Source organism: Sprattus sprattus (assembly GCF_963457725.1).
Source record: "Sprattus sprattus genome assembly, chromosome: 18".
NCBI classification, from domain to species: Eukaryota; Metazoa; Chordata; class Actinopteri; order Clupeiformes; family Clupeidae; genus Sprattus; species Sprattus sprattus.
The window spans coordinates 4,358,683-4,372,529 of record NC_137916.1 but is presented as its reverse complement, the minus strand read 5'-3'; the positions used below and the strand labels follow the sequence as shown (position 1 = coordinate 4,372,529).

The following is a 13,847-nucleotide window of genomic DNA, read 5'->3' as shown; positions in this document are numbered from 1 at the left end:
AAGACATGAGAAGTCCAGTCCACACTTGCTATAGTAATCAAATATAATTAGCATTAGCTCTTATGCGATCATTCCTTTGTATACATACATACATACATACATACATACATACATACACACATACGTACACACATACACATACACATGCATGCATGTCAAAAATAAGAAAATAACCACAATTTGTTTCTACTGGAACTCAGAGAAACACAGGATGGGATTGTGTATAAACAGAGGAGCGGAGCAGACTAAACAGACACCCGTGAGTCACGGGGAGCGTGGCAACATGTAGGGCAGATGGGGGATTTGGGGATGCCCACCGCAGCGCAGTTGGTCCCATGGTGCCCCTGCTGGCCTCCAGTTTGTCACTGTCCAGGGGGTGGGTGAGGATCAGAGAGAGGGCATCCAGATTGGAGCGGGTCGTCCCGTGAGTCCGTGCCAGCTGTCGGTGCTCGGTGTGGGGGGGAGGGGGTGGAGTGTGTGTGTCCCTGTGTCTATTTTGGGCAGGGGTCATCTCTGAGCATGTAGAGGGGAGACCAGAGGGGTGAGTGTCGGGTAAGCGTTGGGCAGCCAAAGAGTCTCACTTCTTATTGGCGATCCGTCGCTTCCTGGTGGCAAGCATGTCGTAGAAGGGATCCCTGCTGATGCTGGCTCTGTAGAGTCCAATTAAAGAAAGGAAGTCAGATAAATAACATTGAGCGCGTTAGTGGGTGGAGGGGCGGGCCTTGAACATCTTTGATATGGAAATGAAAGCACATTTCTGCAAAGCCCTGCCTTAACTAGATCAAAAAGAGGAAGACGCAGAAAAGAAGACGGAGCAAAGTTTGTTGGGTGACCCAGTTTGGTTTCCATGGTTTCTGAAACTCAAGCCTCCTCTCTCTCTCTCTCTCTCTCTCTCTCTCTCTCTCTCTCTCTCTCTCTCTCTCTCTCTCTCTCTCTCTCTCTCTCTCTCTCTCTCTCTCTCTCTCTCTCTCTCTCTCCTCCATCACCACATTGACCCCCCCACCACCATCACCCTTCCCTACCTCACCTTAGCTCTTCCGTTGTCTCCATCTCCCCCAGCTGTGGCCTGCTCCCTGACCCTCACTCGCAGCCCTCTGACCACATATCATGTGAAAGAATAACAGGAACAAAGCCATCCATCTGAAACTGCACTCTCCACTGCGCAGTGGATCATCTCTCCCTCTGCAGAGACCCCGGCACAGAAAGAGAAGAGGCTCTGGCAGAGCTTCACAGAGGAGTTTTTCACGGCTGGAAATCTTGTTAGCTCCGGCACACATTCAACCCCCCCCACCCCCCCACCCAACCAAACCGAACCTAATGCAGATATCTTTCTGTGGCTTCTCCCTTTCTCTATCCCTGCAAGCAGTGCACATGAAAATAGGCTGAAAACCAGGACAGTATAGGAGGAGGAAGTGGTAAAGACAATACAGGCTATCAGATACACACCACTACATGAACGATCTCTGCTTCTTAAACCTATACAGAGGTGGATGTGTGGGGAGCTCAGATCTTACAGCTGTTATTACACACTAGCTGTACAGATGTTATAACACACTAGGTGTACAGATGTTATTACACACTAGCTGTACAGATGTTATAACATACTAGCTTGCAGTTTCAGAACCTAGACCATTCTCAGTGTGAATTTGTATAATAATGTCACACTTCAATTTGATGTTGTAGCTTTGGTTCAAAAAGGACTCCATTCGTTCCAAAAAAACAAACTCCACTTTGCGGGAAAAAATGGGGGCACTTTGTGACATGTGTGCAAAGCATGATTAAAGATTAAAGCAGATATGGGAGAGATGGAAAACCATAACCATTCCTATTGGGCATAAAAAAAATCTCAGATTGTGATAAAGCCCTCTTTCATCTGCCCAAATCCCTCATGGATGCTTCTGGAAAGATAACACGCTTGGTGGATCTCTGTTAGCATGGGGCTAGATTAGCACAGTGGTGGTGTGTGTGTGAGTGTGTGTGTGTGTGTGTGTGTACAGAGTTGGGGGGGGTAGGGGATATGTTTAAGTTTTGGCCTGTTTAAGGGACTGAGCCTCCTGCTGTTGCTGCTGTTGGTAATGGTGGTGATGCTTGTTACCCCCCTACCCTCCCCCCAGGGTGCTATAAGCAGAGGCTAATCCTCCCCTTCTTTTGCTCATGAAAGCGCAGGGGAGGGATATATGTGTGGGTAAGAGTGGATGGCTTACAGTCACTGTGGTGAGATATGTGATGAGCCTGCTGTTTCTCTACAAACAACCCTCACACAGCCCAGTGCCAGCCGCTGCATGCTACGGCGCAACATTCCAGCCTATTTCTATCCATGCATCTCTATCCACTGCACATAGCTGCATTATCATCCTGTTCTGCATCGCATAGCTGGAATCCCATTTGGGATGTTAATAAAGAAACTCCAAGTAGGGCGAACGAATGGCAAGACAATGGAAAGTTCCGGAAAGCTGTATGCTAAGCTGTGTGCTCAGCGTTCCCACATAGCTGGGGCTGGGATCATTAAGGCCAATTACAGGAGTCAGTTAATGCTGCTGAGGTGCATGAAATGCTAATGTCGCGCATTAATATTGGAGAGCCTGCCTCACTCAGCATGCACAAAATGACTTAAGTAAATGTATATTTTATTTTCCTGTCTTCCAAACAAAGATAGTCAGTTTTGTAGAGTGGGATAACGCCAGCTTCCAGCCTCTAGCTCTGCCTAGGGGGTTGGGGCAAAATTCAGCAGAATTCAACCCCTTTTCCATCGCATCCAGCTGTAGTGCTGCTGCCAAAAATCACTGCTCGTTTTGCCAAGGCTAAAACTCTTTTTTTTGTGCACAGGTTTTTAGAGAACACAAGTATTGGTATTGGGGCTCTTACTTGATGGATTTGATCCACTCCTCCTTCTCCTCAGGTGTGGGTGCTGATATCCTGTAGACCACGTGGTTGCCCTCCACAACCCTTCCATCCGCCTCCGTCTTGCAGGCCTTGATGACCTGGCCCTTGTGGTTGGGATTGTACAGCTCAAAGCAGTTCTGAGTGTGCCAGAGAGAAAGACAGAGAGGAGGAGAGAGGGTGAGAGAGAGAGAGAGAGGAGTGACCCAAAGGTAAAAACTGCCCACACATACAGCTGGACACAAGGAAAACAATACTGCTCAGAAGCAGATGTCACCAGGGCCTGATAAATGGAGACAATGACCCAATACCATATTTAGTTTGGGACAGAATAAAACAACTACAGCATGTGGTCAGTTATCACAATTCAGTGGGTGCATATTGTGCAAGTGTGCTGCTCTGTGGGTGAGGAGTGGTGGGTTAACACATGTGTGGTAAACATTAGCTCTGTCTGGGGGTGAGGTCTGACGCTGGGGGTGACGCTGGGGGTGAGGTCTGCCGCTGGGGGTGAGGTCTGACGCTGTCGGTGAGGTCTGACACTGGGGGTGAGGTCTGACGCTGGGGGTGATGCTGTGGGTGATTCTGGGGGTGAGGTCTGACACTGGGGGTGAGGTCTGACGCTGTTGGTGAGGTCTGACACTGGGGGTGAGGTCTGACGCTGGGGGTGAGGTCTAACGCTGTGGGTGACGCTGGGGGTGTGGTCTGACGCTGGGGGTGACGCTGTGGGTGACGCTGTGGGTGAGGTCTGACACTGGGGGTGACGCTGTGGGTGAGGGCCTGATGCTGGGGGTGAGGTCTGACGCTGGGGGTGAGGTCTGACGCTGTGGGTGACGCTGGGGGTGAGGTCTGACACTGGGGGTGAGGTCTGACGCTGGGGGTGAGGTCTGACGCTGTGGGTGAGGCCTGTAGCTGGGGGTGAAGCTGAGGTGAGGTCTGATGCTGTGGGTGAGGTCTGACGCTGGGGGTGAGGTCTAACACTGTGGGTGACGCTGGGGGTGTGGTCTGACGCTGGGGGTGACGCTGGGGGTGAGGTCTGCCGCTGGGGGTGAGGTCTGACACTGGGGGTGACGCTGGGGGTGAGGTCTGCCGCTGGGGGTGAGGTCTGCCGCTGGGGGTGAGGTCTGACGCTGGGGGTGAGGTCTGATGCTGGGGGTGAGGTCTGCCGCTGGGGGTGAGGTCTGATGCTTGGGGTGTCGCTGGGGGTGAGGTCTGACGCTGGGGGTCAGGTCTGATGCTTGGGGCGTCGCTGGGGGTGAGGTCTGACGCTGGGGGTCAGGTCTGATGCTGGGGGTGACGCTGTGGGTGAGGTCTGATTCTGGGGGGTGAGGTCTGACGCTGTGGGTGACGCTGGGGGTGACGCTGGGGGTGACGCTGGGGGTGAGGTCTGACGCAGGGGGTGTGGTCTGACGATGTGGGTGACTCACAGGCTTCCTGGGCTCATCCACCTCTCTGATGCTCAGGTTTTCCAGAGGGATGATGCCACGGGGCTCCTTGTCCTGCGTGACACACAAGAAAATAGGCCATTTCAAGACATTTCAAGAGCGGTCAAACGCTCCAAACACCATGCCGTCTGAGGGGTCTCGCCCAGACAAACAAACTCAGAGAGGTGAAATTGCTGCAGAGCAGCTGAGCCAGACCTGAATTACGTTGTGTGGCTATTCAGTGAGGATGTGTCTCTGGTTTTAAGTGTGACTTACTGTTGTGTACTCGAAGTAATAAAGGCAGTTGTCTGTCAGAATGAACCATCTCCTCTTCCAGGTTTTCACTCTCCCACCTGGCAGAGAGAAAGAGGAGAGAAGAGACAAGAGAAGGGCAGTGATGGTTAGTCCTGCTAAGACCTGCTCTCCATACGTTCTCCGGTTACCACCAGGGAGCCCCTGTGCAGACACCAGAGACGTGACTAAGCAGAGACACCATTAGAGGAGCCTCTTTCATCCTTGGCACACTTCTATCTGGGTGGGGAAGAAAAGCCGTGCAGCCTCTGGCCAGGAGCACAGTCTCTGCCCGCATATGTGGGGAGGGGAAAAAAAAGTGCTGTACACAGTTTCAGTTTAAAAGCTACCAGCACACCCCGAGGTCTCAGAGGAGAGGATTTTGCTACATCAGAAGAAAAAATAAAAGCAATAACACGCAAAGACTTCACAGTCATTTCACATTCAAAATCATAAGATTGTGCTGATGAACCCCTCGACTTGTATAAGGCAAAGCCCAACTCCGGGCTACTACAAGTCAAAAAGAACAACAAACGCCCATGACTGGAAGCGGCTCCAGTGTAAGGGCTTTTTTAAGGAGATGTCAGTACTGACTTGGATCATGGCAGGCAAACCTGGCCCACTCTCTCTCCCTAGGAGCAGCGGTGAGGCTGAAGCCAAAAGGTTGGATTTTTGCACTCATATATTAGCATGTTAGCATGGTACCCTGGTCAAGCAAGGACAATCGTTTTATGCGGCAAACAAATGGAATAATATTACGTTCAAGACTGAAAACTGATATCCAACCAATCACTCTCATACACTAGTTTTGGATTGCCTTGTTTACTGGCTGCACTCTCCTGTAGCTCTGTGTGGTCCTATTTGCTCATAGAGCTCCTGGATTAGCAGACGGCTTGCATATGTAGATGATGCCTGATGTAGCCAAAGCAAACAGCTGACTTTAGCCACCCAAAGACCCAACACTCATCAGCCTCTCTCTCTCTCTCTTTTTCACTTTCTCTCTTTCTCTCTTTTGCTCTCTCTCTCTCCCTCCCTCCATTCAACAGCTGCCCAGAGCACAGCTAAAGCCTTCTTGTCCCCGCCATCCAGACCTGAGACCACAGACGCTAACACAACAAATCAGAGCTGAGAGCCTGTCCCAGAGGAGCACTTAGCCACACACAGAGCCGCGCATGCACGCAAACAAAGTCCCACAGACACACGCGTGCACACACGCACACACGCACACACGCACACACACACACACACACACACACACACACACACACACACACACACACACACACTTACAGTCACACAGTTACATTTAGTCTTGAGTGAGCAGCACAGAGGCACTGAGAGGTTGGCTGACACGTCCCTGACTTCACAGCTGGTGGGAGTGCGAGGCGAGAGGAGAGAGGAGAGAGGAGAGAGGAGAGAGAGGAGAGAGAGGAGAGAGGGGAGAGGGGAGAGGGGAGAGGGGAGAGGAGAGAGGAGAGAGAGGAAAGGAGATGGGGGGCTGTTTGTCAAGCCTCCCTGGTGCCATGAGTGGAGGCCAAAAAAAATGACAAGCAGCCCAGAGGTGAAACAATTAGCGCCAGACGAGGATGTTGGCATGCTGGGTCCTGTCAGCAGTAGCGGGGGGGCTGGATGCGGGGGAGGGGGAGGGGGAAAGGCAGGGGTAAGGGTGGGGCAGGGGACAGGGGGGTGGCGGGCACAACAAATGATCCCATCAGGTACAGTTTCCTCTCTCACTCCAATCTTGTCCCCTCATTTTGCGTCTGTTGGCTCCAGTAACCCCAGTAGTCCAGAGACACACACATTTGTCAGAAGAGCTGTGGGATTTCCCCTAGGGTGAATATCCAAAAGAGATTGTGCAGTCGGATTGCAACCCATTCAAAGAAAAGGGCCAGTCACTCTGACAACTTCTTATCTGAAAAGAGCTTCCTCTCCCACTACGATGTGTCATCACACAGCCCTATAAAGTTCCCCAGTAACACCAGTTCACCAATTCACCTATAGGAACCTATTCACCTGTCTAGCAGCCCTTACTGACCACAGTGTTGGGGCTTTCACGTCAGCGCTGAGATCATCTCATTGCATATTTTGGGGGATTTTGCCAATTGAGCAATGCACATGAGTCATAGGTAGGGCTGGGGGTAAACGATTATTTTCAAAACGATTAATCTGGCGATTATTTTATCGAATAGTCGACTAATCTAACGACTAATTGGACGATTAGTCTAACGATTATTTTTCTGTTGCTCGATTAAAACCATAATGTATCTCAAATAAATATTCCAAAAAATCTTAATAATATACTTTAATGAGCACCGTTTTGCACAGCAAAAGTCCAACAATGCATTTCATGTTTATCTAGAGTTCACAGTAAAAATGTTTGGTACTCAAATGAGCCCTATCACATTTGGATGTGGTGCTCATTAATTTAAATGTTTTCAGTGCTTATAAAAACATTCATTCATTGATGAGCACTGCGCACCACCTTATGTGCAGCCCTGTCCTGGACATTGCTTGGCTGCATTAGTTGACATTGGCGATCTAACGTGGTGGTGAATCATGATTCATACTACAAGCTGGCCAACGTTAGTCTAATGTTATGTGTTTGACTCGTAAATGACCACAGCATGAGTTAGCTCTCTGTGCCGTTTGTTGGTGCTTGGTTGGCGTGTTCTGCAGCCGTAAGTTAACGTTTACCAAACTGACACAGCTGTCTAGCCGCTGCCGCTATAGTAGCTAGCTAACGTAACTACTAGCAACCAAGCACGAACAAACTGCACGGAGAGCTAAGAAGATAGTTAGCTAGCACCACCGAAGTGCGCAGAGCTCAAGCTACACAACACACTGAACAAACGTTAAATACGAGACAATAGGGTGCGTTTGAGAATGGAGATAGAAACGCACCCCATTGTCTCTCGTGAAGGGGACAATAAGTAACGTTGGTTACATTCATTTAACGTTTGTTCAGTGTGTTGTGTAGCTTGAGCTCTGCGCACTTCGGTGGTGCTAGCAAACTATAGCTCTCCGTGCAGTTTGTTCGTGCTTGGTTGCTAGTAGTTAACGTTAGCTAGCTACTAGTGTGTCAGTTTAGTTAACGTTAACTTACGGCTGCAGAACACGGCAACTAAGCATGAACAAACGGCACAGAGAGCTAAGTCATGGTGTTGGTCAGCTTATAGTATGTATCATGATTCACTACGTTAGATCGCCAATATCAACTAATGGCGCCAAGCAATTCCCTGGGTTTCTGCTCTCTCAGTCCTTGCGCAATGTTTGTTTCTGTTTGGGTCAACCACGTGTATGTGGCGAAGCGTCGACGTAAAAATATGGCGTCGACGTAATTTTGAAATCGACGCGTCGACATCATCGACGCATCGCTACAGCACTAGTCATAGGCATAATAACTCATAATAACTCATTATAACTCCAACTGAAACTGCAGATGGGAGAGGCTCTGGCACTGCCACACACCACTGAAGCCAGGGCAACACCGTGAGCCTGCAGAGACGTTACCTACAGCAGCACTGAAGCCAGGGCAACACCGTGAGCCTGAGAGACGTTACCTACAGCAGCACTGAAGCCAGGGCAACACCGTGAGCCTGAGAGACGTTACCTACAGCAGCACTGAAGCCAGGGCAACACCGTGAGCCTGAGAGACGTTACCTACAGCAGCAAGAATGCAGCCTGCATTAGCGTGGGGGTGGTGTCGGGGTTAGGAGCGAGGGGTGGGGGGAGGCTGGGGGGAGGTGGGGTAGGGTCATTGACTATAGCCCCACGCACACGTGCCTGACCTCTCACCCCGAGAGCCCAAAGGTCCCCAATGACAAGGAGAAGCAAAGCGCAGATGCCAGCTCATTGCGAGACAAGAAACGAAATGGAAGATGGAAGAAAAAGAGAGAAAAAAGCAGACACATACAGTATGTATGTCAGGCACCTAACCTGAGGGTGATGGAGCAGAGGTGAGGAGGAGCGCACAGGAAACGAGGGGTGAGAGGTCAGAGAGAGACAAGAGTGCTGCTAGTTACCTACCTCCTAGCAAAGAAGAAGGAGGGAGACAGCCAATCACAGAACAGAAAGGATGGGATCATAGGGGCAAGGAGGATATAAGGAATAGAAGAAGGAACACGTAAACAACAACAACAACAACAACAACAACAACAACAACAACAACAACATGAACAAGAAAGCAAGCCAGGCAACAAACAAACCAAGAAGACACACACAGACCAAGACACAAACCACATGCCCCTTGAGAGTAGATGTAAGGGGTGAGGAGTCGGGGGAGGGGGGGAGGGGGTTACAATTAAAAACACAAGTGAACACATGTGGGACAGTGTGTAAGTGTATGTGTGTAAGTGTGTGTGTGTGTTTGTGTGTGTTGGGGGGGGGGGGGGTCATTAAAGGCAAAAAAAAGTGGGTGTGCATGACCACTGCAACACATCGTTATGCAAACACACACAGACCAACACATTGTGCATGACATGAGTGTGTGCTGCTGACATCTCTTCCCTTAACATTCTTCTCTGCTGGAAACAGAGAGTTTTTGAGGGACCTCCTTGGGTACAGAGAGAGAGAGAGAGAGAGAGAGAGAGAGAAAGAGAGAGAGACAGAGAGACAGAGAGAAAGAGAAAGAGAGAGCGAGGGAGAGAGAGAGAGAGAGAGACAGAGAGAGAGGAAACAGATTTGGTTCTACCTCTTCTCTGTTCTGCTGCTATTCTCACTCACCCAGCTTCAGCAGCCATCCTTCTCTGTCTGGGTTGAAGAACGTGTGTGTCAGATCGTTGCCATCGTCCTCTGGGATTTTGAAAGGCTCACTCTTGATACTCTCGTACAGATTCTGGGAACAGAAGTGGAGGGGATCCAAAGGAGATAAGAGACAGAAAAACAGACAGACAGGGAAGTAGAGAAGGGCACGGTAACAGCAGACAATACACTGAACATTTTATGGGAGACAATGATACAGGAAAGTCTGAACACAGCACATCATCTTTGGCTGTTCCACACTACTGACTCTAGTGGTCCTGTTTTTGACTTGGATGGCATTTGACAGCAATGTTGACCCATAGCAGTTGCCTCACAACATCGCCTAGTGTATTATTAACCTCAATCAAAGAACAGAGCAATGCTTCTCAGAAATGTCTTCCAATGGTTTACCAGCAGAAAGGCTTCAAGCCTTTGAAACCTGAGGCACTTCAGACTAATTAGTCACTTCCTGAGTTAGAGAGTTCAGAGACGGCACGGGATGAGGAAAGATGTTCATACAGCTTCATGCTGAGCATGCCTGGGCACAGTGTGTGTACGTGAGTGTGTGTGTGTTTGGACATGTGTGTGTGTGCAAGAGTGAGTAAGTGCATAAATAATAAGTGTTATTAGTGTGTGTGTGTGTGTTATTAGTGTGTTTCTGTGTGTGTGTGTGCAAGTAGAATTAGGGGATTGCATAAGTATGTGTTCAAGCCTCTATGAAATGTGTGTGTGTGTGTGTGTGTGTGTGTCTGTGTCTGTGTGTCTGTGTCTGTGTCTGTGTCTGTGTCTGTGTCTGTGTCTGTGTCTGTGTCTGTGTCTGTGTCTGTGTAGGTGCATGTTGGTATGTGGTGTGCGTGTGTGTGTGTGTATGTGGTGTGTGTGTGTGTGTGTGTGTGTGTGTGTGTGTGTAAGTACATGTTGGTATGTGGTGTGTGTGTGTGTGTGTGTGGGTGTGTGTGTGCGTGTCGCACCCTCAGCAGCTCCTCAGGCAGGTCTCCTCCCTCGTTGATGCCGCGGTTCATGGAGATGAAGCGTTCAACAGGGGGCTTGTCCCTCACGTTGGGGTTGTGCAGGCTGGTGTTGAGCATGATGATGGCGAAAGAGAGCACATAGCACGTGTCTGTGGGAGACACACACACACACACACACACACAAACACACAACACGTGAGTTTCATTTTACACAGCGTGGGAGACACACACAAACACACAACACATGAGTTTCCTTTCCTTCTTTTCATTGGACCATTTCTTTTTTCGTTCACACATTTCTTTCACATGTCTGTAGCTGCATGTTACTTTACACAGAGAGTCGCATTCACCATTCAGTCTGATGTAATCACGTTCTGATCGTGACAGCACACTGATGGGCAGGATGTCGAGGGCTGATTAGATTAGACCCCGAGGCCAGGCACACATGAAGAAATGAAGACCGCTTCAGAGAGGCTCCCACCCAACCCAGAGTCACGCATGGAAACAAATCACAACACCGCACTCATTCAAGTTCATGTGTACTAGCAACAACAAATGAAATGGGTCTGTTCCCTTCAGCCAAACAAATATGCACACACGCTTACACACACACTCACACACACAAACACACTCACACACACACACACACACACACACACACACGCACACACGCACACGCACACACGCAAACACAGAAAGAGAACTGAAATCATGAACCCTGGCCTGGCCTTGTGTGTGAACTCAGTAGGAGCAGTAACCACCCTGCAGGCCCATTGGAGAGGTTTGTCTCAGTGGAGCATGTGTGTCTGTATGTGTGTGTGAGATTGTGTGTGTGTGTGTGTGAGATTGTGTGTGTGGCTGTATGTGTGTGTGAGTGTGTGAGTGGCTGTATGTGTGTGTATGGCTGTATATGTGGCTGTATGTGTGTGTGAGTGGCTGTATGTGTGTGTATGGCTGTATATGTGGCTGTATGTGTTTGTGCTGTATATGTGTGTGTGGCTGTATGTGTGGCTGTATGTGTTTGTGCTGTATATGTGTGTGTGGCTGTATGTGTGTTTGGCTGTATGTGTGGCTGTATGTGTGTGTGTGTGGCTGTATGTGTGTGTGTGGCTGTATGTGTGTGTGTGTGTGGCTGTATGTGTGTGTGTGTGGCTGTATGTGAGTGTGAGATTGTGTGTGTAGCTGTGTGTAAGTTTGCTTTAGTGAGAGTGAGTGTGTATGTGTAAATGCATGCCGCTTACATATGTGTGCATGCAAGCGTTTGTGTGCATGAGCGTGCATGCTTGTGTGCACGGTGATGTGTGTGTGGACCGATAGGTGTAGACCCAACCCAACCCAAAGTGCTTCATCTGAGTCCCGTACACTAGCCGCACGTGTAGGGCTCTCAGCCAGAGGGTGTGGAGCTCTGCGCTATTGATCGCTTGATCATTAGGATCAATATCATTACCGCAGCAGCCTACAGCCACGGCCTACAGGCCATCACAGGGGAAACAGTATTAACAGCAGATCAGCGGTCTGGTGGACGCCTCCTGCATCAGTGGGAGGGAGATAAGCACGTCATCAGAGGCTCTCTCTCCATACACACACCAAACATTATGGAGTACTGAGGCTCTCTCTGTCACACACACACCAAACATCATGGAGTACTGAGGCTCATACACACACCAAACATTATGGAGTACTGAGGCTTATACACACACCAAACATTATGGAGTACTGAGGCTCTCTCCCTCATACACACACTAAACATTATGGCGTACTGAGGCTCTCTCCGTCACACACACACCAAACATCATGGAGTACTGAGGCTCTCTCCCTCATACACACACTATGGAGTACTGAGGCTCTCTCCCTCATACACACACTAAACAATATGGAGTACTGAGGCTCTCTCCCTCATACACACACTAAACATTATGGAGTACTGAGGCTCTCTCCCTTATACACACACTAAACATTATGGAGTACTGAGGCTCTCTCCCTCATACACACACTATGGAGTACTGAGGCTCTCTCCCTCATACACACACTAAACAATATGGAGTACTGAGGCTCTCTCCTTCATACACACACCAACATTATTGAGTACTGAGGGGAATGACAGCGCTGGTCCTTTCAGTGCATATTTAGACACAGGCTTTCGTGTACAGAAGGAAACGAGATGAAAGGGAAATGCATCAAGGCGGTAGCACTGAAACCCACCAGACGACATTCACTCAGGGGACTCAGATGAAGGGAGCAAAGAGGACAAGGAGCATCAGGCCTTTGTCCCAGAAAGGTCCGTTCGGAACACAATGGTGCAGACACACATGCAGAACAAACCTGCCTAAAACTCTCCCCTTTCTAGAGTTGCTCTAAATCGTCTGGCTTGCCAAGACCAAAAGCTAGAGCAGAGAAAGAACATGACACTGTTGGATGTTGGCTTTGTTCCAGTAACTCACCTGTGGACTGAAAAACTCCCAGGTTGCACTGGCAGTATCGGGAGGCGAAGGCTTCCATCATACGGTCGATCTTCTGGGCCTCACCAGGCAGCCGAAAGCTCCAGAGAAACTGCCTGCATTGGGAAGAGGAGGAAGAGGATAGTCTGTAGCTGCAGCATTTAAGGGTCTTAAATCGCCAGATAAAAGTCCGTGATTTTAGTATCTCTGGAAGAAATGCGCGCATGAATTTCCTAATTCAATTTCTATGGCATTAGTGTTGGAGCCCAGCTAGGAAAGGTCTGGGCTCTACTACCTGTTTTTTCTTTGAATTCAAGCCTCTCGGATAACTGGATGGACGTTCCTGGCCTGTGTGCCTTCTTTTCTCCAAGTGTCAGGAAATGCTTACCTTAACGCCTGCACAAGGTTGAGGTCAGCAAACTCATGGAGCTCCACAAATGCCTGCAGGACTTTGATATTGAAATCATCCCTGAGGGCACAGACAGACAGACAGACAGACAGACAGACATACAGACAGACTGTGAGATAGGAATAAAAGAAGTCCAGGGCAGTGCCTGTAATTCCCACCTCCTGGAGACGCCGAAACAGGATATTATGGTCCACTGTATCAAAGGCGGCGCTTAGATCTAGCAGGACTAGTAGGCTGGGTGAGCCAGAGTCTGATGACATTAGGAGGTCACCACCCTCACCAGAGCAGTTTCGGTGCTATGGGAAGGTCTGAAACCAGACTGGAAGGATTCATATAGCTGGTGGGAGTGGAGATGGTTATGCAGCTGGAGGGAGACGACCTTTTCCAGGACCTTTGCTAGGAAGGGTAGGTTTGAGATGGGACGGTAGTTTGAGAGGTACTCAGGGTCCAGATTGTGCTTTTTAAGCACAGGTTTGATGGCTGCCAGTTTGAGGAAGGGGGCAACTTCACCAGTAGATAGGGACCTGTTTATTATGTGGGTTGCAGTGGGGACAATGGCTGTGAGGCAAGCTTTCAATAGAGATGTGGGGATGGGATCCAAAGAGCTGGTGGAGGAGTTCATTTTTAAAACAATGCTGGACATTGGGCTTGGGTGACCTCAGCAAAATGATCAAGGGCTGGGCCATCACGGGGGGCA

The 13,847-nt window shown here is 49.5% G+C and overlaps 1 protein-coding gene across 1 annotated transcript; it reads right to left on the bottom strand.

The window, feature by feature from the left end:
- Window positions 1-539: 539 nt before the first annotated feature.
- cyth3b (cytohesin 3b) lies at window positions 540-13,201 on the bottom strand. Its single transcript, XM_080856992.1, has 8 exons — window positions 13,130-13,201; window positions 12,745-12,857; window positions 10,304-10,452; window positions 9,315-9,426; window positions 4,578-4,654; window positions 4,305-4,376; window positions 2,866-3,020; window positions 540-650 (listed from the first exon to the last, which is right to left on the bottom strand). The coding sequence occupies exons 2-8, from the start codon at window positions 12,803-12,805 to the stop codon at window positions 578-580; spliced, it is 699 nt and encodes a 232-aa protein (XP_080713118.1). The 5' UTR covers window positions 12,806-12,857; window positions 13,130-13,201; the 3' UTR covers window positions 540-577.
- Between the last annotated feature and the right edge of the window lie 646 nt (window positions 13,202-13,847).